General features: G+C 30.1%; 2 protein-coding genes across 2 annotated transcripts in view; both read right to left on the bottom strand.

Moving 5' to 3' along the window:
* Positions 1-26,776, bottom strand: part of LOC142330863 (uncharacterized) — a 478,952-nt gene that overhangs the window by 121,537 nt on the left and 330,639 nt on the right. The window lies entirely within an intron of this gene.
* On the bottom strand, positions 1,947-26,776 carry LOC142330858 (uncharacterized). Its single transcript, XM_075376323.1, has 4 exons — positions 26,772-26,776; positions 25,355-26,106; positions 19,240-19,781; positions 1,947-1,988 (listed from the first exon to the last, which is right to left on the bottom strand). The coding sequence occupies exons 1-4, from the start codon at positions 26,774-26,776 to the stop codon at positions 1,947-1,949; spliced, it is 1,341 nt and encodes a 446-aa protein (XP_075232438.1).

Raw genomic sequence — 26,776 nt, 5'->3', positions numbered from 1 at the left:
TTATTCTTTTTATATATATTTTTTTGTATAGTGTACGTTGATTACTACTGAATAGTGAATTTTTATTATTAAATAAAGTTAAAAATACCAATTTTTTGTACAAAAAAAATTTAATTAAAGTAAGCAATAACATTATAATCAACCGAATACGAAATTATTGCTTCGACAAATCTGGGCCGCCGAGTCGTGGCCAGCGCGCCGCCAGTTACTGCGGTGTTGCCGGCAATATGTAACAATTATGTCATTCCAGCTTATACCGAGGCTGATTTTGAAGTCGAGAGTTCCAGCGTTCAAGTCCTAGTAAAGTCAGTTATTTTTACACGGATTTGAATACCAGATCGTGGATACCGGTGTTCTTTAGTGGTTGGGTTTCAATTAATCATACATCTCAGGAATGGTCGAACTAAGACTGTACAAGACTACACTTCATTTACACTCATACATATCTTCCTCATTCATCCTCTGAAGTATTATATGAACGGTAATTACCGGAGGCTAAACAGGAAAAAAAACTTATACTGAGGAGCTTTTACTATTCGCAACAGAAACGCAAATGCAGTCACTTAACGGAAAAGATTCGAGACTGGTACTCTAGTTGTATAAATGAGACTGTATACTCTGTATTTGAAGACTAGCGTTTTCAATTCGGTCACCGTAATGTATCGTTCTTAGATAAATTTGAACATCAAGTCTTTTGTTTCATTCGTTAATGGAGATACGTAATGTCAACTTCAATTATCAGAAAAAGGAAGTGAATACATTTTATACCAAATATGGAATAATTCCTAGTTTTTTGTTGTTTTTTTTTTAAGTAAATTGGTACTCACAAAAAAGAACAACGCTAAAAACTTATTTATTTATAAGCTAAATAATTTGTAACAATACACTTTATAGATATTCATAATGGTTTTTATTTCAAAATTTAAAGACATTTGATGTGGACACCACATGTCTTCCTTGTAAACATATTAAATTACATGCACACATTTTTTAAAATGAAAAGTACATAAAATTTTATTTCACAACTTCTGATTTTTTCATATTTTTTTTTTTATTGTTATTGAATTATTTTTTACTGTAAAATGTTTTTTTTTTCACAAAGGTTAATAATAATCATTAATAAATCAATATATTTAAATAAAAAAAAGGAGATGTAGTCTGATTCGAACCGATATGTCTTGTAAGATACAAATATTTCATTATTAAAATTTAATTTGGCTATAACTCTAGAACCAATGAAAATAAATACCACTTATGATATATCGTTGAAAAGCTCTCGATGAGGGCATATTACTGCAGTTAAGGAAAAGTCCAAAATCCAATTGTTTTGGATTTTGGGTTTTTATGGACATATTTGGTCAATTACAGTGCACAACTAGATGTTACAACAGTCCTAAATCCAAAATTTCAATATTCTACAGCCAGTTGTTTTTGAGTTATACGAGATACATATGTACGTAGACGTCACGCTGAAAATAAATCAAAATGTATTCAGGAAAAATGGTGAAAATAGATATTTTTTTGTGGAAATCTGAAAATCGAAATTTTTCGCGATTACAATACTTCCCTTTACGTCTTACATTGAAGTAAATTATTTTTTTCCAACGTGGTTTCCAACGCGGTTAATTATTATATAAGTTCAAATTGAAGTTTTTTCCTTCGTAAGTAAATATAATTTAATTCTTTCGTTATAGTTTCTATACACACATAAATAAATTTCTTACTTTTAATTTAACACTTAAAATATATATATTAATTTATTACACTTATTCTGAAGAGAAATTTGGAAAACAGATTATTAATAAAAAAAAATTATTTTTTAATAAAAAACTATCTATTTCTCGATAAACTGAAAATTAATTAAACCCTATAACCTAGGTTTGCTTGAACATAATTTTATATTTAATTAACAGTTTAAATGTTATAAAACCTCTACTTACGTAAAATTAATCCTTCCATTTGTAGTATAAAGAGATATCACCACATACCTGTAATAAAAAAAAATAAAATAATATTTTAATAAAAACAAGAAATAGTAAAAAAAATATTTAAACATTAAAATATGGGATATAAACTACATAATACAATTTTTAATAACATTTTACGTAGTTATTTATAGATTATGAAAGAAATACTAAAATTTAATTTATACAAAACGGAACACACACGTGTCATAGTTTTCTTTTAAGTAGCAGGATTAATATGGCGCTAAGTTAACATAAGAAGGAAGAAATCTGTGTTAAAATACTTTTTCTTTTGATCGTGAATCGAACCCGAGACCTCCGGATGGTGTTAGAATACTTGAAAACCACCACATTCACTGTGTCAAAACAGCACCATTATTATTAAAGAATAATAATGATTTTGAACAAAATTCCATAGGGAACCTATCTTTGTACAAAATATCCTGAAATGGTTTACAATATTTAAGATTAAAGACTAACTGTACAGTTTATCGGTCGGGAGGTCTAAGGGTATGTATTTAAGGCCTGCGGATCGTATTTAATAAGCTTTAACGCGTAGCCCTAATAATCCACTAAACATGCAAGGCTTACAACTCGGCATTTCATAACTAACACTTTGGTTAATTCTTTGTAAGAAAAATTACAATTCTGTTGTTAAGACAGGTTAAACACCAATAGCTTCATCTTTAGAACCTTAGCAGAATTCCAGTATTGATAATAATAATTTTAACTTTATATAAAAATGATGAAAAAATAAAAATCATCAGAATGATAATGATGAAATTCAACACTCCTTAAGCGATGAAACAACTTTTCATCTGTGTGAGATTGTGAATAGCTACTTCCTTGTAGGCCTATTAAATTTCACCGGGATGGTCTAGTGGTTAACGCGTCTTCCCAAATCAGCTGATTTGGAAGTCGAGAGTAACAGCGTTTAAGTCCTAGTAAAGCCAGTTATTTTTACACGGATTTGAAAACTAGATCGTGGATACCGGTGTTCTTTGGTGGTTGGGTTTCAATTAACCACACATCTCAGGAATGGTCGAACTGAGAATGTACAAGACTACACTTCATTTACACTCATACATATCATCCTCTGAAGTATTACCTAAACGGTAGTTACCGGAGGCTAAACAGGAAAAAGAAGGCCTATTAAATTACATACACACATTTTTTTAAAATGAAAAGTATATAGCATTTTATTTCATTAAAAACTTCTGATATTTTTTCATATATTTTTTTTTGATGTTAGTATTTAATTATTATTCATATTAAAAGTTTTTTTTACAATGAGAAGCTAATAATTATTAATATATCATTATATTTAATTTAAAATAAGGGATAAAGTCTGATGCGAACCGATGTGTCTTCCCCTTGTAAGTTCAAAATATTTCTTTAATTAAAATTTTATTTGGTTATAACTCTGGAACGAATGAAAATAAGTACCACATGATATATCGTTGAAAAGCTCTCAATGAGGACTTATTACTACAGTTAAGATAAAGCCAAAAATTAAAAGTTTTGGGGATTTTGCCTTTTTTGGAAACTTTTGGTTCGGTAGATTGCAATCTAAAGGGGAAGTGCACAACCGGATGTTAGAACAGTTCTAAATCCAAAATTTCAACAACCTAAGGCTAATCGTTTTTGAGTTATGCGAGATACATACGTACGTTTGTACAGACGTAATGCCAAAACTTTCAGGGATGGGCAAACTGGATGTTTCCGTTGAAATCTGAAAACCGAAATTTTTCGCGATCGCAATACTTCCTTTACTTCGTACAGGGAAGTAAAAATTGGAAACTAATATCCCCGCGTGGTACTTATTATTATGTAAAGGAACTGCCAAAGGGAGTATCTTTACAGCAACTTTTATGTAGAAGCTTTTATTTATAAGCATGGAAATGCGTATTTTTTTGCAGTCAGAGAAACCATTGACCACGGAAATATCAATTCTTCTAGTTTCTTTATCTTTTCAACCAATATTTTTTCATTATTTCTGCATGTTTGGTCTTCTCTCTTCCGACCATTTCACTGTGGTGTGGAACGTTTCCTTCCTCAACAAACTTCGTGTATTTTTTCTGAATAGCTTTCAATCTTTTACTTCCTGTTCTTGGATCCTTAGATTCTCTAATTCTTTGTTCTTTTATTGTAGGTACCCATGGTTCTCAGAATTTAAAGAATATTTATTTAGTTTATTTCTATCCATTGGCTCAGGAATAGCAGTCTTCTTTTTCTTATCGCTTTTTCGATATTCTCTACTTCTTCAAACAGCGTATTATTATTATTTTTCCAAAATTTAAATGTTACGAGTGAACTAGCAATAAGTAATTTTGCGATGATATTAAAAAAAAAAAAATATTTTCTGTTCTAAAGAATATTAATCACATTAATGACTAGATCATAAAAAACCGAGAACATGAATTTCAGGTAAAAAACTGACCCATCTCGATCTCCTGTTCTAATAATCGAGATTGTTTCTGGTGGCAATAGTTTAAAAGGCACTGTCTTTAGTGTGTGCAATCCGCACATTCTAAAGCTTCGAAGTTAAATATTACTATACCAGAAAAGAAAGATGAGATACAACTGACTAGAACATGATGATCATGATAATATTGATAATTACATTGAAATTTATATATATATATATATATATACATGTATTCATAAAAATAACACATACAACATGAAAACAATGTAGAAAGTTTCGTTACCCTTGGAGCTTGATAAGTACAACCTACACGTATAATTTTCACCCTATAATTCCTTCCATTAGCAGGATTGGTACAAAGTTCAAAAATTACAACCATAGTAGTAATACTTAGATAAACCTTCCGGCTATACGAAGAACATAAACTGGCTAAACACTTCCATTACAGAAATGCCTTCTTCATTTATTTCTGACATAGGAAAAGTAATGTCCCAAAGTTTGAATAAATCAAAAAAATAAATAAGTAATGTTTACAAGAAAATGCACATTCTCAAAGTATTTTATATGTATATAACTTGAATCTATATCATTAATTATGTTATTGATTCTTGGCTCTTATTAATATAAATGAATAAATATATTCCAAGTAATCATAATTTTGGTGTGTAAGTAGAAAAGTATCATATTAAAAAATTATTTTTAGTAAACCTAAGAAAATATTAAAAAATAATTATTTATTTTTAACATCATTACACACATAGTATTTTTGGATTCTACATTTATACATTTTAGGGCAGTGTAAATACCAATTACCAAAAACAGTGGATTACCAACATGTAATCCACGTGCACTTCTCAGGGGCTCCGTGGTCACTTCAGAAAAATAAAATAAATAAATACTGAATAAAATTAAAGAATAAGAAACAAAAAGTAGAATCAAAATAAGAAAAAACCAGATGTGGACACCACATGACTTCCTCATAAGCCTATTAAATTACACATACACATTTTTTGCTGCACTTCATTTAAACATATTTTATTTGAAAGTGATATACGATCCTCCAATTCATTAATAAAGTGGACAGTTACACAACTGCTGAAACTAGAGAACGTGTACAAAAATTAAGATCAGGAGAATTATATCAAACCAAAAAGCGATTAAACGATTGGCAACAAAAAACAAATAAACGAAATGATGATCAACTACGACTTAGGGAGAATATTATTAGACAATATCAGAGGAGAAATTAACTAGAAAGATATGAATATTTTGCAATTTATTAAAGATCTGGGCATGTATGCCTCGGTGTATGTGTTGTTCTTGTGAGGGTCTATTTTTCAGCCACTGTGTAGTTAACTTTAATATAGATAAAATTAAACAGAAATTCCAGGATAATTAAATAAAATTAAATCCGAATATAATACGAATTTAAATTATAATTTTCAATTAATATTAAATAATCAGATTTTTCATCAAATCTATTACATACACACATATGTAATAATGCCTATTAAATTACAAATAAACATTTTTAAAAGTCATAAAACTTGATTTCATTAATAACTTTTAATTTTTTTATACTTTTATTTATTGTTATTATTGAATTATTAGTTATTGTACATTTTCTTTTACAACCATGGTTAATAATTATTATAAATCAATATATTTAATTTTTTTTAAAAATTACAAAAATAAATTGAAAAAAAAGGAAATGAAGTCAGATTCGAAGCGAAGTGCCTTCCTTGCAAGATCCAAATATTTCATTAATTAAAATTTTACTTGGCTATAACTCTGGAACCAATGAAAATAAGTACTACTTATGATACGAATATCGTTGATATTCGTATCAACGATACGATAAGCTCTCAATGAGGGCTTATCACTGCAGTTATGAAAAGGTCAAAATCCAATTTTTTTTGGATTTTGGGCTTTTTTGGTTCAGTCGATTACAATCAAAATGGGGAGTTGCACAACTAAATGTTATAACAGTTCAAAATCAAAATTTCAACATCCTACGGCTAATCGTTTTTGAGTTATGCGATATACATACGTACGTACAGACGTCACGCCGAAACTAATCAAAATGGATTCATGGATGGTCAAAATGCATATTTCCGTTGAAATCTGAAAACCGAACTTTTTCGCGATTACAATACTTCCTTAACTTCGTACAAGGAAGTAAAAATGAATTGATTTACAGAACTTCGGAGGAAATTTTATGTATGATCAAATTTTCACTACACCATATGATAAATAGATTATGATAATAGATGAGATATGATAAATTTCAAAGTTTTTAAAATGTAATTTCGTTGCATAGACATTGCACAAAAGTTTAAGATATGTCTTTACAGTTTTATTTACCAGTACTATTACTTCTAACCACCATTATCGTTGTCATAGGGTAGGCTAACGGGGTTCCGTCATACATATTGTTTTTAAAACGTCTCTACTCGAGTCAAAAAGGTTGGAAACTACTGTTTTAGGATAATTATTTTTCTTTAACCTCAAATTTGATTAAATTTAGCCCTATTTTTTGGAGCAGTAAAGTTAAAAATCTATAAGATAACGCTACTTAGGTTAAAGAGAAGAAATTATAATAATAAGTGTGTATGTATTGCATTTTAAAAAAGCAATCATTTAAAAAGCCTAGGAACTCGTAAATAATTTTTATTTTCCCAGTGATTAAAACTATATTATTAAGGAAAGTATGGATCATTTCAAAAATTGTGTATAGAGTTTTTTGAAAATCTTTACATTTTACGGGCCAACTACTAACTCCTCTAAACCAAAAAAAAAACAAACTAACATATGTACGTATGAACGAATATGCGTATCGTACTGGTTTTGTCCTAATTTTCGGGATGTATAAAAAAATATTTGTTCAGATATTTCTATACGTGGGGCTTTGATCACATAATTTTTTTCAAATTCGTTAAGGGGACAGATGGATATTGCAAAAAATCAATTTCAATTTTTTTTAGAGGTATTTTAGAGAAAATTTTATTAAAGTAAATGTCTTACCAATGATGCAAATATTAATTGTAAAAAAGAATGAATTTAAATCCAGCTCTTACAATTGAAATAAAGGTTTTCTTGTTTTTTTGTTATCTTCCTTCTGTTTAAACATTTTTACTTCCTTATACGAGTAAAGAAAGTATTGTGATCGCGAAAAATTTCGGTTTTCAGATTTCAACGGAAATATACATTTTTTACCATCCCTGAAAGTTTCGGCATGACTTTTGTACATACGTACGTATATATTTCGCATAACTCAAAAACGATTAGCCGTAGGATGTTGAAATTTTGGATTTAGGACTGTTGTAACATCTAGTTGTGCACCTCCCCTTCTGATTGCAATCGACTGAACCAAAAGTGTCCAAAAAGGCAAAATTCCCAAAAACCTGGATTTTGGACATTTTCTTAACTGCCCTAATAAGCCCTCATTGAGATCTTTTCAACGATATATCGTAAGTGGTACTTATTTTCATTTGTTCCAGAGTTATAGCCAAATGAAATTTTAATTAATGAAATATTTTGATCTTACAAGGGAAAGACACATCGGTTCGAATCCACCTTCTTTTTTAATTTAAATATATATTTATTTATTAATAATTATTAACCTCCGATTTAAAATTTAAAAAAAAAACAAATTACGACAAATAATAATTCAATAATAACAATAAAAAAATCAGAGATAAAATTTTATGTAATTTTCATTTTAAGAAAATGTGTATATGCAAACACATCCAATGTCCATATCATATTTTTCAAATATAATTTTGAAATATTTCTATTTCATATGTAGAGCTACCAAGAAATATTAAAAATTTTTTTTTTATAATTATAGACCACTGACATAAATTGCAGAGAAGTTTTTTGAAAATTTCTTTCTTCTTATTTATTTAAAAAAACATTCAGCCTTTATTGAAGGGGGTATTAGATTTGGAGGAAACTTTACATAAGCAAATTTGTTAAGCTTATTCTATATATGAATATTTTTAGAAAAGATTTACTTAAAATTTATTCCCCACCTTTAAAAAATACTAACTCTTTTATTATTATTATTTTTTGTATTTTTCTTCATCACTTCATCACAACGATTATTAAAATTAAAGTAGCTTTAGCATTTATATTATTTTTCAGGCTCAAAACGAGATCCAATCTTTTTCATTACTTTCATGAAAGTTATACTTTATTTGTTTCATGTTTTTAAACAATTGTTTTTTAGATTAATTTTTTGTTAATTTTTTTAAATAAAAGTAGATCCTTAATGTTTGAATAGTAAAACTTTGAACCGGCGTAGCTGCCAATGAAATTGAATTTCTTGAAATATTTTACAATCTCCTTATTAACTTCGTAACCAGTAGGTTACATACTATTTTAATCTTTCATTTTTTAAACGTTTATATTAACTTATAATGACGTATTTAGTCCAAACGCATTTTTACTGATACGTTAAAAAAATATTTTATTTATTTCATGAGCACAATACAAAAGCAAAATATTGGATATATTTTAAGAATATTTATACACTTCAGAATAGCTAGAAAATTTAAAAGAAGTAACAAAAACATATAAAAAGAAACAAACATATTTATTAAAAAAGAAAAAAAATGACATGATATTCTCTTTTATTCTATATAATATTTTGATTAATGAATTATTCGCGTGACAATGTAGGGCGGAGTTGTCCAGTTCAGGCTATCGCAATGAGTATAATATAACCTTACTCCCAATACACCTGCAATGTTCTGTTTTGTTTTTAATTTTCTTTTTCTTTTTTTTTTTATTAATAGTTTCAGTTGTATTATTTTTGTAACATACTCGCTTCGGTAACTTTTTACTATTCTTATAATATTATAACTATTTATCTGTTGAAAAATAATCAATATTTTTATATTCTTTTGATAATTTTAACTATTTAATTTTTTTTTTCCAGGCAAATTAATTCATCCAGGCAAATACCATTGCCTAGATGAATATATATTATTATTATTTCATTATTTATTAACTAAAGTTGGCAATTATAGGCAGATTTTCAGTAAGAAATACGTTCTTTTATTTGGATGACAGATTAATTTTTAAGCAAATGAAATAAAAATACCAGTCCTGACTGGGATTCGAACCCAGTACCTTCTGGGTGAAAAATATATTATTCCTTCCCCAACAAAATCGATTATCCAGTAGTATATGCTTCTAAAGAAGAAAAAAGCTAAGAAAATATTTCATGACTTTTCCGGCTATTAATAATAAAAACTTTTAAAAATTAGAGCCAAAATTCCCAGAATACAATTTTTTTTAAAACTTAGGAATAAACTTTAAGAAAATGTTTTCTAAGAATATTCAAGCTTAAGATAATCAAATCTGCCTAAGTAAAGTTTTCTATAAATCCAACGCTTCCCTTAAATAAACGCTTAAAAAAGAAAATTTTCAAAAAAACTGTACTGAATTTTAGGTTCGGGGTCTATAATTTTTAAAAGATTTTACACACCTTTTGATAGTTCTACATATGAAGTACAACTTTTCATAATTTTTTGGTAAAATATTTAAACCCAAGGGAGAAAGAGCGAAAGAAAAAATTGATTACATGTTGAAGGGGTGGGATAGATATTAAAAAAATATTTGATTATTTCTATATGCAATGTAGGTAACAAATTTGCTTAAATAAAATTTTCTCTAAAAACAATTAAGTTGTTTTTTTTCGCTATTTCCCCCACCCACTAAACAAATTTGCAAAAAAAAATAATATGAATAGTGTCCCATATATGTAAAAATATTTAAGCCAAATTTGAAGAAAATCAGTTCGCTTAATCCTGAGAAATAAGGCAAAAAACAGTCTAACACGCACACATATTTTTTTTGGTCTAAATGAACTAGTTAGACCATAAAATGAAAAAATTTGCAAAAATTTCGATACTCCATTTTTGACATCATCATTATTATACTCTCCCCCTCAATATAGGAATTCTAGCTATACTCTCCGGGAAAGTAAAAGGAATTATTTCATTGACCCTTAAATTTTGTCCAATAAATGGTTACCAATGTTATCGTATTTACGTTTAATGTATCAGCTAACAAGAGAATTAGTTATAAGCTGTTAAGCTTATTAATTCGTTCCATCATCGTCCCTTTCCTTAAAAAATCCCTTTCGGCACGCCGGAAGGCGGAGGCAGATTTCACCGATGCTAAGTAGGGGATAAAAAAAGACTTTCACCTTAAAGTTAAGAAAAACTTCAAATTTACTCAATACGACATTCATTGCATGTGAAAAAAGTTTCACATGTTTAGCGTACGACAAGCCACATTTTGCCACATTCCAGCAACATTTTGGTCAAGTCTTGCCGAAAGGGATGGTCATATCAAAAATTGTTGCAGACAAAAATTTTATGTAATGTTTAGAGGGCTAAAAACCACTTTAAACCGATTCTATACTGTGCCTATTAAGGGAGGTATGATTTTTTTTGTATTCAAAACCAATTTTTTCCACTTCCTTGGGCCAACGGTTGGTGATATCAAAAAACTTTACTTACCTAAGTTTAAGGCCTTTACCCAAAGAATAGTAGCAACTTTAAACGAATTCGATATTTTACCTAATAAGAAAATTAGGGACAGTTGGAATATAGTCTTCTGTAGGGCAGGTAATGTGAGTTTGTGCACAAAATATGTAGCACGGTTGATGGAATCATTAAAAATCGAGATATCTCGTCTTAAACCTTTCAGACCCAATATGTAAATTATATATAATATACAGCATCAGTAGGGACAGTGGGAATCTTAAAGTGTATAGAAATAATTCTATACACGTGCATCCCATTACATGATCTTTTGCGGTCTCTCGTTTGGACAACTAAATTTCTTCGTAATATTCGTAACACTGTTGATATGTTATTAGTAATCAACGAATAAATGCCTTGAGCTAAGTGTAGCACACTATTCAATCTTAAAAGGTGGAGGAACCCCATTTACGGTCACCGACGCAGTGTCGGACTCGCTAACAGGTTCCGCAAGATGATATTAGGTGCGTATGTATTCCTGCGCACTACCGACTAAACCTCCACCCCTGGTTACCTCCTTCCTGGTACAGCTGATGTGCATTTCATCAGGAGGGGGTAATATGCCCAGCCACACAATCAAGCATCACGTAGAACACGAACAAGATCACTTAAGGCAAAAACGCACCACAACATAATAGCAGCCACAAGCTACACACGTCCCTACACATCTCAAGTCACATCCATCCCCTTAACAAAAACCACATTCGTCAAAACTTACTTCAGCGTACAACAGCAAGACACGAATCACACACCATGCGCGCACGCGCGCGCGCACACACACACAATTGCATCATGGACACATTCCTTAACAGCACACACACTCATAAACAGCCACTAACATACAACATATTTACCACAGGCCACCAACGGACGCATAAGAGTAGTGCCCCCGACCACATCACGCCAAAGGCCATCCCCACACAAACACTATTCAATGTTGTGCAAGGTTTCTCAATCTTTCCGACTCAGAAAATGCTTTGTCATCGTGTGGGCTATTCAGTAGCATACGTGGATGCAATCACTCAAAGCTAATCGTCGGACTCAACTTAGAGCAACATAGACTTGTCCTTTTGCAAATTATTTTTTCCCAAATCTACAACAGCTCTACTTAATGTTGTACCTTACAATTTGTGCACTGTTACAACCGAACTTAAAATTAAAGGTAAGCATACGTCCTTTTACACCTCCATATCCTTTAGTAGCCTGAAAAGCAAGTTGGGCAGGTCATTTAAATTTCTTTGCAATTCCGACAGCGCCGTTAACTAAACCATCAGAAATCGATATATTATGACTTAACATAACTCTTGAAACCTCTGCCGATTGTACATAATACAACAGGCGCCACAAATAATGACGTCTACCAGAATTTCATTCCCGGGGGGGAGTTCTCCGATATGTTGAAGCTTCTCGTGATTGATTAATCCACCGGATTGGTCTACTGGTGAACTCGTCATCGTGAATCAGTTGATTTCGAAATTGAAAATTGTAATGTTCAAATCCTAGTAAAAGCAGTTAGTTTTATACAGGTTTGAATACTACTAGATCGGTAGATACCGATGTTCTTTGGTGGTTGGGTTTCAATTAACCACACATCTTAGTAATGGTCGACCTGAGACTGTACAAGACTACACTTCATTTACAGCTTCTTATGATTCATCAATAGCATTAATATTACCTATTTGTTTTTGATATCACATGAGTCATACTATGATTATATTCATCAACTAATCTAATAGTTGAGAATATTCTTACAATATTTACAACTGTAAATTCGTCTGTGAAAGGTGCCCTCTTTCTTTTGGCAAAGCATTTCCAACTGGACAGTTGTAACTTCGCCAAAAAGCAAGGTATTTAATATTAATAAATCAATGAACTCCATGTCATTTCTTTGTCTCATTTTTATTGTTAGCACACAAAATGAAAAACGACACCAGAAATTTATTTTTGACCCACACAAAGAGGGTTGAACAAAACAACAATGGCCGTTGACTGGAAGCAGCAGGATTAGATCACGCAAAAGGAGAACATTGTTCTGCCGAATAACTTATCGCTATTAATAAGACACAGAAAATTATGAAATAATTAAATGCGCTAAAAATAAGAAATAATTTCGTCCAATTACTTAATTCTTTAAATACTTTTTCGGAATCGGCACCTGCTTCAATAAAATTAATTTCTAGATAAAATAAATTATTTGTTTAGTAATATATATATATATATATATGTATACTCATTAAATACCAACACCGATATTATATCGATGGAATTCAAATTGAGGTGCTTTGAATACTTTTCGGTCTGCGATTATAACAATTTTTTATTTATCATATACTCAATCTAAACGTCCATTCAAGTACCACATAAGTATAATCATGTATTTTGGCGCAGATTTAAAAAAGTGTCTAACGAATAAATTATTTGGACGAAACTATTTCTTAATCTTTTAACGCATTTTGATGTCGGTTCCATTTTTCTTTTTTTTTTTATTAATTATTTAAACTAGTATCAACAAAAAAAAAAAAAAATTATTAACAGCCAAATAAATTATCTTCTTTGTTGCCCTTGCTAAATTTTCTTTACTACTTTGTAAGAAGTAAAGGAAGTAATGTGATCGCGAAAAATTTCGGTTTTCAGATTTCAACGGAAATATCCGTTTTGACAATCAGTAAATCCATTTTGGGTAGTTTCGTCATACGTCTATACGTACGTATGTATGTATGTACGTACGTATCTCGCATAACTCAAAAACGGTTAGCCGTAGGATGTTGAAATTTTGAATTTAGGACTACTGTAACATCTAGTTGTGCACCTTTGGTTGCAATCGACTGAACCAAAAGTGTCTTAAAAAAGCCCTAAAATCCAAAAAAATTGGATTTTGGAGTTTTTCTTAACTGCAGTAATAAGCTCTTATTGAGATTTTAAACAATATATTATAAGTGGTACTTATTTTCATTAGTTCAAGAGTTGTAGCCAAATGAAATTTTAATTAATGAAATATTTGGATCTTACAAGGAAAGGCACATCAGTTGAAATCCGACTTCATCTCCATTTTTTTATTTAATTTTTCTTTTAATTTAAATATATTAATTTATTAATAATTATTAACCTCTTATTGTAAAAATGTTTTTACAATAAATAATTATTCAATAACAATAAAAAAAAAGAAATATAACAATCAGACGTTATTAATGAAATAAAATTTTATGTACTTTTCATTTAAAAAAAAATGTGTATATGTAATTTAATATGCGTACAAGGAATTAATGTGGTATCCACATCAGATCTTTTATTTTAAACTAGCTAGCTTCGCTAGCGCTATATGGTTACTTGCGTTTCCTGTGGTGGTCAATCTTTTTATTTTATATTTATTAGTCAAGTAACCGGAGGCAGGTGCAGTCAGTCACACATACAGTAACGGTGGCATATCGCATTTCCCGTTGCTCAGTTGTTTCAGTCGAAAGGGATTGGGCTGTGTATATTCGGTCGCTTTCCAATCTTGACTGTCTTTCGTCTTCAGTCTCTGCCGCACGAACAGTTTTCATCATACGTGCTTTTTTTGTATTTCTCCCGATTGAAGAATGTCGTTTAGGCATGGTATGATCTTTTGAAAAAGATCACAAAATTTAAAAGATTGTAGTTATATACTTTACACACTTTAAATTAGAAACACACACATGATGAACAGCAGTAAAAAAATGTAAATGAATGAATCGTAAAAATTACATATGCATGTGCGCTAAATCAAATGAAAGTTAGGAATAACTGTACGTTAAAACCTCAGCCCTTTTCAAAATTAATTAATTCAAAAAAAATTAACTAAAAATTAAATTTTTCTTGAAAATCAAAATCATTTTGAAAATTAAATTAGCTTTAAGGAAGAAATAAAGTATTTTAAATAAAATTTCGTTATGTCGGAGGTCCAAAAAAATTAGCCTATGTTCACCGCAGGGCTTCAAAGTGTAGGTGTGCAAAATTTTAGACAAATCCGGTAGATCTCGAGTTAAGTTGGAACAAACACACAAACAAATACTGATTTTTATATATATAGATAAATAAAAAATTTTTTTTTCGATTTTGAGAGCGCACCATCATGGAAACTTTAAATTATTTTAGAGACTTTATTGTTTAACAAATTACGTTTCGAGCATTAAAAATTTGAAATTGCTAATAAAAGTTTTTTTTTTCATTTTGGAGACTCTCATATTCCAGCAGAAAGATTTAGGCGAAGATGGATGAAGAGGTCTGATAAAAAGGTAACGCTCAGTATCAGACCTTCAACTAGTAAGACCATTCGAAACTGATAACGGGTGAATGACATCATTAAAGTTGATCATCTTATGAGATTCCAGAAATTCAGTGATGGTATGTAAATTATAATTAATGATCTAGAGCACAGAATAATGATCTAGAGCCCAATATATACGTGAACAATATGAACAAAAATGGACGCGGCTGCGAAATCTCTTGGACTATTATATAAGGAAAGATGAGGTATTTTTATCCAATTTTGTAACAATAGTAAATAAATAGTCCTGTATGATTCAGAAAAAAATAACATGTTTCATTGGAGTGATACAGAAGTCCAACAACAAAAAAAGAAGGCTGAAAATAACTCGGTCCTAGAGGTAAATCTTTTGGGTGTGTTTTGACTGATTTCCTTGAATAAAAAATGCTTATTATGTACAGACATTGAAGAAGCTTAAGGAATGTATCGCAAAGGAATGATATAGAATTACACTCGGAAGTGCTTTGTTACAATCCATGGACACGATCCAAAAGAAATCTCTTACGTTTTTGGCAAAAATAGGGTGGAATGTATGGAAAAGAAATCCCCTGCGGTCTTGATTTGGTCTTTTCCTGTACGCCTGTTGAAAAACACGATTATTAGGAAATAATTTAACGATCTGTAAGACGTTAGATTTGGCATGAAATCGTGATTGAAAAAGGCAATCACAGAAATTTTTTTTTAAATGGATTTCATTAATGAATTCAAAGATTGCAAATATCTATACAAAGTGATCTATAATACTATGTTTTACGTTGTTGTTGCTAGAAATAAGAATTTCTTGAAAGAGAAGGCATTACTTTCAAGATTTCCTTTATTAATTGCAGGTTATATAACTTGAGAAAATTAAAGGTAATTCATTATAACTAAACTATTTTTTTCTATGTTTTTATTACATTTATTCTAACTGGGAAAATCTATAGGATAAACTCCAGATTTCAAATAATCAAAACGTTTGTAATTTAAACAAAGCTATTGTATTTTACTAATATAGAACTCATTCAAAATACTGTTTTCAGCAATTAAACAAACATACAAGTTATGTATGTACCTGACAGCTGACAAAGCAGCACTACTTAATTAAGCAGTAAATAATGATTTATACAATACCTGTGTAATAACTACTATCACTTAAGTATACTAATAAATAAATTAGAACATGTCTATTAAGTTACTATTATAATGAAACTAATATATTCAACGGGTGGCTTATTAATAGTAAACATAGATTAGTAAAGTGTAATAAGAAAATTTATGTAATCACAAACGGGATTTGTGTATCCCACTTCATGATTCTCCAATTGTTTATGTTTTGATTGGAAACTATAAAACAAGAACGAACCAACGTGAGTCTGCACGTAGTTAGTTATAAAACTTTATATGTTTCACGTAAAGTAATACGTTTTTATATACATAACACATAAATAAATACATAAGATATCGTAACAATTATAATAATAACTAAGTAATGGTGAAAGTATAATTTCAACAAAATTTGCAAGTTGTAATAAATCAATTAACAAAATAATTTATTGTTATACACTATTTTTCCACAGTCCTTATTACGTTGTGACATACGTAAAACTTATGAGAAGCAAATTTAACTAATCCAAATTGCTTTCTCCGAGAGTAATAGTGTTAATTACACAGCCAAACCCTGTGGTAAACACAGTGACGATTTCATTTGTATGGTTGCATATTATTTGAATTTTAGGGGGCTTGGGGAATCCAAATAAACAAATATTCGGCTAGACGAACAACTGAACTGGAAATCATTTCATTTCTTACTCTAATTTACGTATGCCACAACGTAATATAAGAACTGTTGTTATAACGGACCACTCCAGCAGAACGTGCGTGTACTGGAGCTAGGGTTTCATTCAACTGGGTTCACTCAGAAGACAAATGATGTCTTCTGGATGTCCAGAAGACAATCGTTTGACACTCGCTACGTACAGCCATCTACCCATCGGCACGATAGTTTCCACCTAAGGTTGCAGCTGCGTTTCATAAGGTATCGCACACCACAGAGTGTATGTTTGTATGTTGTAAATTGTGTACGTGTTTGTGAAGTGGTGTATGTGTATGATGTAAAAGGTTTAACATCTAAATGTGTAGTAGAAAGAAACGTTGCAGAGGCTAGGGTTGTGGGGACGCTAACCCCCAGACTCACTTTTTAAAAGTGTAAGACTCCTCGTCAGGGATTTTGCAAAGTAATAGTTTTTCTAAAGTGGCCCTAAAGAAACGTACATACATACGTTTGTTTTTTTTTTGTTTTGTGTAAATGATCTAGTTGGACCTTAAAACGTAAAAGTCTGCAGAAATTCCGATACCGTAGTTTTTGACATGGTCGCCATACTTTACCCATATAGTTATTCTAGCTATATTCTCCAGAAAAATAAAAATTTCAAAAAGGGCGAAAACTACATCTCCTTTTTGCGCTATAAAATCTCTTAATAATTACGCTGCTATACAGCTATAGCTGGGAAAGTAAAAAAGGGTAGGTACTCTTCTTTAGTTTGTAGTATTTTTTGAAGAAAAATTTCAGTCTTCAAAAAACAATAAATATTTTCAATACTCAGGGCAAAACAAAATTGTTTGAGGAATAAAATCAAATCAGGATCAAATTATTATCTTAATAATGAAGCGATTTATTAAGCTTTAAACTTACCGGCAAAAAGATATAAAATGACTACTTGTATATAACCATATATATACTTTATCACACCTTGCCTATTTGTTTTTTAAGTTCATATAAAAAGTTTCCACTAATTAATCATTTTCCCTTTATTCAACTGTCGTACGTTTCCCTCCCACATCGATACATTGTATGTTAATTAAAAACGTTCCTTCTGTTGGATGTACTTTTGTGGTAGGCAACAGATACAGGTTTGGCCTCCACAGCATCACCGTTGCAGAGCTATTTGCTATTAATAAGGCTTAAATTATAATTAGTACATTTCGACATGCTGCTTGCTCATATTCAAAGAGTGTCTTACAGGCGATTAATGACGTGTACTTTTCAGACACCCTGTTGTCTGTGAGTGTGTGATTTTGCGAATGAATCACCGTAATACAACAGTGAGGTTCTGTTGGATCACCAGCCATATTGAGATTTCAGGCAATGAGCGCGTTGATGGTGCGACAAAGGAGGCTTGTCTCCACCCTCCTTTTACCAATCGCGTCGATTCGAACGATCTTGTCTGTTGTTTAAAGAGGATGGTGAATGATGAGAGGAAAAGTGAGTAGGATGCAAATATTAACAATAAACTTCATCCAATCAAGAACATGGTGTCACCGTGGAGTTCCTCATGCAGAAATAACCATCTAGAGGAGGTTATTATCTGTCGTTTGCGAATAGGACTCACTCATGGATAACTGACGTCACAAACAGATGCACCCGTTTGTGCACGCTGCCACTGCCAACTACCAGTGCACCACATCCTTGTGAATTGTAGCATTCCGTCGCAAATTTAACCTAGGAACTAATATACGAACTATTATAGGGGATAATGAAATGTTATCCTTTCTTGTACGGTTTCTTAAGGCCGTCCGTCTATATTCAAGTATTTCATTCAACTTCAGTAGTTTGTTTCAGCTATTCATGCCAACTGCCATTGGGCAAATGGTAATTTTATTAAAGATATATATATAATGTGATATATCTTTGTTTATTACAATAAATATATAGAGTCTGAGAGATGATAACGCGGGGACATTTTTCGCCCAGAAAAAAAAAACAATGTGAACTGCAATAGGTATGTGATTTGATCTGTGGGCGTATTATCATTGCTGTACTGTTTCATAAGTGGTTCACCTAACTCAAGACAATTTCGAAAGGTTTCACTTTGTTAATGGGACATTTTGTCTAGAGTAAAAAAAAAAAACAAAGCAAAAAAACAAAACGATTTCTTTTTTTTACAAAATTAATATTTAAATAAATAAAATATTAACAAAATTTAAAAGTATTAGATTTAAAGAGATATATAATTCTAATTTATGTACCACTGTAATATAACTACCTCCGTCGTTTCGTAGCTGTATAATCTCCTGTTTAATCCAATTCTTGTAATACGGGACGTGGCAAAAAACAGTAGGGTTTCCTACTGCGCATCTTTCAGAACCGTACGATACAACACCGTATAGTTTATCATTGCAAATAAATGGACCACCAGAATCTCCGAGGCAAGTATCACGACCCATAATCCCACCTGCACAAAACTGATGCTCACCTTCAAACCATTCAGGAAAACTTTGGAAACAATGCTTTATATTAAGAACATCTTGTCTCAATACTAAAAGATATTTTGACTGAACAGTACCTTCGGAATTAATCGCACCAAATCCCATTACATAACAACCTTTAAACTCTTCAATCGGTGTATCAGAATATTCAACCGGTTTTGTACCTTTACTATAATAAAAACGATTACGAATTATACCTAATGCAAGATCATTATTGACACGTTCATTATCGTAATTCGGATGTAAAATACATCTGATAATTTCGTTACGGTTAGCAAATCTATATTGTAATATCATCATACCTGTAACGGCATAATATCGATTCGCAGAAAAATCCATACGGTAGAAACAATGTGCGGCAGTCAAAATTAATCTGTCTGTTATAATACTTCCTCCACAAAAATGGTTTAACCCCGAGAAACTAATGTGTCTTTTCTTTTTTTGAATCGAAACAAAAAAGGGATATTCACCAAATCTAACCTTAACACCGCCGACAATTCTGCTGTCTAATTCAATGTCTGTACTGTTGTTGGAAAAACATAAATATATTAATAAACACATGCAGATTACAAAAAAGTAACTACGTAACCACATTCTTTTTTTTTAAATAAAAAAAATTTAAATACAAAGGTATCCAAAAGATTTAAAATAGTAGAATTTAATCGTATAATTTTGACAATCAAAAAATACCAACTACAAGATTTTACACAATAAAAAAGAAACACTTAGTAATTTGTATTTTATTAACAGATGGTATTTATTTACATAATCATATTTTTTTTAATATAACGTAATCATATTAACATGTGTTACACAAACTGTATTATCTGCCGATTACTCAGGTATAAATTTTCAGATATTAACTTCGGTAATAAACATTGTTTAAAAAAAAATTGTTGAAAAAAGCAGTAAAATAATTTTTTCCCAAATTTGTAATTAATGAATAATATTTTAAAACATATATTTTAAGTTAGTGCTTAAATAGATTTTTTTCTCTTTTCGACCAACTATGAACCACCTACTCTATCTATTTATAAATATATTATAAAGATTCTTTTTTGAAATCCGACAGCAACTTTTTTCAATTTTTTAAAAAATACGGTTACGTAATCTTCAACATTTAAATAATTTTACTATTTGCAGAGAAATTAATCTAACCAAAATTAAGCTACGCTCGCTACTCCTTGGCGCGTGTAATAGCGTCTCGGCCTTTCATCGGGAGGTCCCGGGTTCGAATCCCGGTTAGACATGGCATTTTCACACACGCTGCAAATCATTCACCTCATCCTCTGAAAAATGCCTAACGGTGTACCCGGAGGTTAAAAAAGAGGTACTTAAGTATTATCGCCACTGCAGCTACAGCTTTAAATTATGTTGACTTCGTGTACTGACAAATCGTACGTATATCAAAATAACCTAACGAAATATAACCTACGCTCGCTAACCTCTTATAATTAACATTAAATATCCATAATATATACAACATTATGGTTATTAATAATATAACCTTAATGTTATAGCACCAAAATCCAATTAATGTTAATCCACCGAAATTTGATTGACTACTTTGATTTTAAATAAAGCTGTAGCAGCGGTGTCGTTAATACGTAAGTAGCGAGGTTAGCGAGCGTAGGTTATATTTAGTTAGGTTATTTTGATGTACGTACGATTTGTCAGTACACGAAGTCAACATAACCTTAAGCTGTAGCTGCGATGGCGTTAATACGCAAGTACCAAAAAAGGTTATATTTATAACAAGCAAACCCGGCAATGCTTCGATATTGATACTAGATTTATATATATATATATATATATTATATAATCTATATAATGTTCTATTATATTATATATTATATAATATTCTTTTAATCTATATATATATATATATATAAAAGAACACAAAAAAAAACACAATTGAAAGTTTGATAAAACATTAACAAAATGAACATTACGGAACTTCACAACATTTAACATTTCCCTTTTTTCCCTTTTCGATATTTTCCTTTCCCTCATTTCATCTTTTCCTTTCCTTCCATCATTTCTCTTTCCCTTTTCCCGTACCCCATTCATCTTTCTTTTTTCTCCTTTTCCCTTTCCATTTCCTTTTCCAGATTTTCCTTTCCCCTGTTTACCTTTTTTATGTTTTCCACTTTCCCTTCTTACCATTTTGGATATTTCCCTTTTCCGATTTTTTCCTTTTCCCCCGCGCGTAAATCGGTCCAGTAGTTTTTTAGTCTATAACGGTCACACATTGAAATGGAATAGTAAAATATTTAGTATACCGTGTATTGTGCTTACGTCCAACAGATAGCGCTGTTTTTTTTAAAAAAGCATATTTTTACCTATCACAGCTCTGACATCTTAGGTATATAAAACATACGCGTATTCGAATGCAAGATTGTGTCAAAATTTCACAGCAATCGGTGAAGAACGTTCGTAGATTTTCGATTTTGACAAACGAACATTTACATTTCTATTTATACATATTTTTATTTATTAATTATAAGCAATAATGCTTACATTGGACCTCGGTACAATTAAAGCGTACTTTCTGATTAAACGGAGGCCACCTGTTTTCAGAAGGAAGAATGATGTTTTTAAAAGAAAACTAAAACACGTACATAGAGTACAGGCTTTTATTTATATCATACAAAATTTTACAAATACTTTTGTACTTGAACAGAGTCCCAAAACTTGACGATGTTGCCGAGGAGCTCGTTGAATACGTCGCCACCAGCCGCCGATCACCACATGTATTCAGCAAGATACTAATCTAAATAGTGCCGAGCTCTGCCCCTGAACAGCACTGACCTTGGCCCGACTATCTTGACCTTGACCGTGATAAGAGCCAATCTATTAAGAAAAGTATTTCCTTCAATATAGATAGCAAACGAACCTCAAACTAACAGTCGCAGCGCGCTGTGTTAGGGTGGCCTCCGTTTAATCAGAAAGTACCTTAAAAAAAAACTGAAATAAAGTGGCTATCTTTTTCCGAAAAAGAACCATAAAAAAATATGAATTATATATATATATATAGTGGTGTAGGTGGATTTGTTACTCTCAACTAAAACTAAACAGATTGAACTGAAATTTTATATGAATATATTTTTGATACCTGGTAACACTTCTGTCGTGAGGGAAAATTAAGTTTATTTAGTAAGGACTATTGTCGTTTAAAGACGATAGCCGTTTTAATGGTTCCGGTATCTGATTATATTCCATATCGACATTCGAATTTACTACAGTATAACCTTTGGTCAAATTAAAGTCAGATGCCACTTGCAGTATTTGAAATTTTATTCTCTTTTTATTTTTCTTTCGGTTATCAAGAAAAGTAGCTTTAAAGGTAAGAAGGTGTACAGCAAACATTTAATTAGACTTGCCTAACATTTTCAATCGCGTCCAGTTCACTTAAAGGTGCTTTTTCGATAAGAAGAATATGTCCCAATTGCATATGTCCCAGTGGCTGGTCTCCGCTTGAAGAGATAGTTCTTATCGTATGTGCAACTGTACATCTGGTTTGTTTTTGTCGGAATAATGCGCGTGCGCGTTGTTTGTTTTATTATTAAACTAATAATATAAATAATTAATAATTATTTAATAATAAATATATATAAATAATATTTATATTAATATAATAATAATAATAATTATAATAATAATAATAATAATAATAATAATAATAATAATAATAATAATAATAATAATAATAATATATATATATATATATAATTAATAATTATTTATATTATTAGTTTAAATTTCTGGTATTTTGTGGAGACGGATTTTATAAACACAAATACGAATACATATGTATGTATAAAAGGCAATGTTCGTATGTGTCTGCTGTAGACTAAAAATCTAACGGACCGATATACGCGCGGTAGTTTGCAAAACGATCCGCTTGTTCGGAAAAGGTTTAAAGCTATTGAAATCCTTATCTGGCCAATAGAAAGAAAGGTAGGAGTATTTTGAACAGACTACTGTGTTCAGAGAGTAGTTAGAATTAAATCCGACAGGTAGTGCTGTTGTTTTGACAAGTGGATTTATTTACATTCTTACTTTTATAAAGTAAAAGGTTAAATTTTGTGAAGTTCCGTAATGTTCAGTTATTTAATAGTTTTATTAAAGTTTCATTGGAGTTCATTTAATTTACATATATATATATATATACATATATATATATCTGCTCAAATCTAGCAGTAGCGAAGCATTGACGGGTCAGCTAGTATATTTGTAAATAAAACGTATCAACCTTTATGGGTCTAAATATTTTCCTGAAAAACCTTTTTCTTAATTTTAAAATTCCTATTAAAAGACATCCGTGTTTATCACTTTTAAACAGTCTGCTGAATATCCCTATTCAAATGCTTTAATTTTGTATTTATAGAGATTTTTTTATTGTACATGTTTTGTTTATGACGACTGGTTTTACACCATAAGTTTAAAGTGGATTACGTGTAATCTACTTCAAATGCAAAGTACATTAAGCGTAAGTAAAGCGTGTTATATTTGTAATGCAAATTATTTATTTTAAATTAATTATTTTAGGAAGCACTGTGATCACGAAAAATTTCGGTTTTTAGATTTCAACGGAAATATCCATTTTGACCATCCCTGAATCTATTTTGACTAGTGACGTCTGTACGTATCTCACATAACTCAAAAACGATTAGCCGTAATATGTTGAAATTTTGGAATTAGGACTGCTGTAATATCTAGTTGGGCACCACCTCTTTTGATTGCAGTCGACTTAACCAAAAATGTTCAAAAAAGTCCAAAATTCCCCAAAAATTGGATTTTGGACTTTTTCTTAACTGCAGTAATAAGCCCTCATTGAAAGCTTTTCAACTATATATCATGTCGTACTTATTTTTATTGGTTCTAGAGTTATTGCCAAATAAAATTTTAATTAATGAAATATTTGGATCTGACAAGGGTAAGACATATCGGTTCGAATCAGACTTAATCTCTTTTTTTTTAATTTAAACATAGATTTATTAATAATTGTTAACCTCTGATTGTAAAAAAAACTTTTACGATAACTAATAATTCAATAATTACATTAAAAAAAAAAAAAAAATGAATGTTATTAATGAAACAAAATTTTATGCGCTTTTCATTTAAAAAAAAAATGTATATGTAATAATTTAATCTGCGAACAAGGAAGTAATGTGGTGCTCCATCAGAATTTTTTAAATGGTGAGACGTTGTACGGCGCTGCACCTGCCTCTGGTTCATTAACTTGAAACATTAAAAAAGACAAAAATATATAACAAAAAATTTATTTTAATTAGAAAAAGAGCTTCAATATGAATCCGAAAAATCCAGAATTCTTACCCCAAAAATCAACTACTGATTCAATACGATCAAAATTTATTTCATTCTTTTCAGCTTCCTATAAAAAAAAAATATTTTTACAAAGATTATTAAGCGTTCATTTTATGAATAACTACCATTTATTACACATTTTTTACAAATATTTTATAAACAGATCAACGCATTTTAATAAACTTATTCCTTGAAATTCTTTTACAAAACAAATACTTTTGTCACATTAAATAACACAAATTACGAAAAATCTCGTTTTCCTCAAACTTTTACATTAAATTTTCGTCATTATTTCTACGTTCAGAGATCCAGGACGAAAATCATCAACACAACATACGAGTTTATATATATATTTTAAATTAAAATATCTGAGGTTTGGATAACTAAATATATTTACATATCTCAGACACTACTGTAGTCAAACTTAACTTCTAAATAATAATTAACAGATCGCCACATAGATATGTTAAATAAATATTTTACGATAGAAAAACTGATAAACATAAAATAAGAAAAAAAATAAAATTGTCAGGAATTGATTTACCATATGAACTAAAAACCTGACGAGATATCCAATTTTTATAATAAGCTATACTAACATAATAAGAAGGAATTCCATTACCGCATTTTTTACCACTTAAAGGAACAATACCGTGCAATAAACCATAACAAATAAAAGGTCCACCAGAATCACCGATACAAACATCCTCCTGTACGATTTCTCTTGCACAAATACCTTGATCGGGGTTTAATATAAAAGGAAAATGTTTAACACAAACTGTCATGTCACAAATACGCTGCTTCACTACTTGAAGATAATTCGTATTTTCATCAGTTCTACGAAACCCTATTGCAAAACAAGTCCACCAAACTTTAGCCGGTTCGTAAGAGTATGTTACAGATTTTAAAACGTTTGTAAAAGTAAATTTATTCTTCAAAATCACTATAGCAATATCATTTTCCATATACTGTTCATTGTATTTGGGATGCAATAAACAATTTTTAATTTTTTTACGATTGGAATATCTATAATTTAAATCTGTTAAACCACCTACAGCGTAATATTCATATTCATTAAAACTTCGGTTAAAGAAACAATGTGCTGCAGTCAAAATAGATTTTTCACTTATAATACTTCCTCCACAAAGGTGTTGTAATTCTGTTTTAAAGAATAATCCTGATTTTCTTTGTTGTATTGAAACTATAAAAGAAAAATCATCAAATTTAGCATTAAAACTATTTTCAATTTGTTTTTTAGTTACTCCACTTTCATTTTTTACAACTTCAGTAGTAAAACTAAACACAAAATTTAGATAAGTAAACACATACAGAATATAAATTATAGAAAAATAATTAGTAAACATTACAAAAAAAAAAAATTAAAAATAACGTGAGAAATTAAAAAAAAATTGTAGATTTTAAGAACATGAAAGTAGATAATTTCTAAAGTGTAACCCCAAAAACAATAAAACAACATAAATTTTCAAATAAATTCATAACACATGATATTTATGTAATAAAACATGTGATACAATTAACATTTCTTTAAATCTCAATTCCTTACATTGATGTAAAAAAAGTAATAATTTTGGCACAAAAAAAAAATACATATCTGAAGCAGTAAAAACAATAAATCAAAATAAAGGAGGGCAATAAAATTTAAATAAATATATGGTAGTTATTTAGAGAGATGAAACGCATTCAAAGTCTTGGTGTGTTTTTATGGTCATCCTGCTAATAATAAGCAATAAAAAGTCTTGCTCTACCGTAATTTTTGTTATTTTACCGTGTTTTTGTTGTAATAATTATGATGAATTTTTAAAAAAAATTTTTAACATATGAAAAGGGAATAAAAGTAAATTATGACGTAAACATTAGATATCAAATAATATTTTTATATATTCTATTCTAATCGAACATCAAAAAAATGTCAAACGGCACCTTTCACTAGAGTTACGTACCTCAT

The sequence above is a fragment of the Lycorma delicatula genome, chromosome 10, assembly GCF_047948215.1.
Source record: "Lycorma delicatula isolate Av1 chromosome 10, ASM4794821v1, whole genome shotgun sequence".
NCBI classification, from domain to species: Eukaryota; Metazoa; Arthropoda; class Insecta; order Hemiptera; family Fulgoridae; genus Lycorma; species Lycorma delicatula.
The sequence above is the reverse complement of the archived record's forward strand: the minus strand, read 5'-3'. Positions and strand labels throughout refer to the sequence as shown.

What these genes read in the sequence shown, in the direction of transcription:
- LOC142330858 (XM_075376323.1), bottom strand. An exon ending in TCAGGTTTTTAGTTCATATG is followed by an intron (nt 19,782 to 25,354) that starts GTAAATCAATTC and finishes ATGCCGTTACAG; the next exon opens with GTATGATGATATTACAATAT. An exon ending in GAGGTAGTTATATTACAGTG is followed by an intron (nt 1,989 to 19,239) that starts GTACATAAATTA and finishes TTTTTATTACAG; the next exon opens with GTATGTGGTGATATCTCTTT.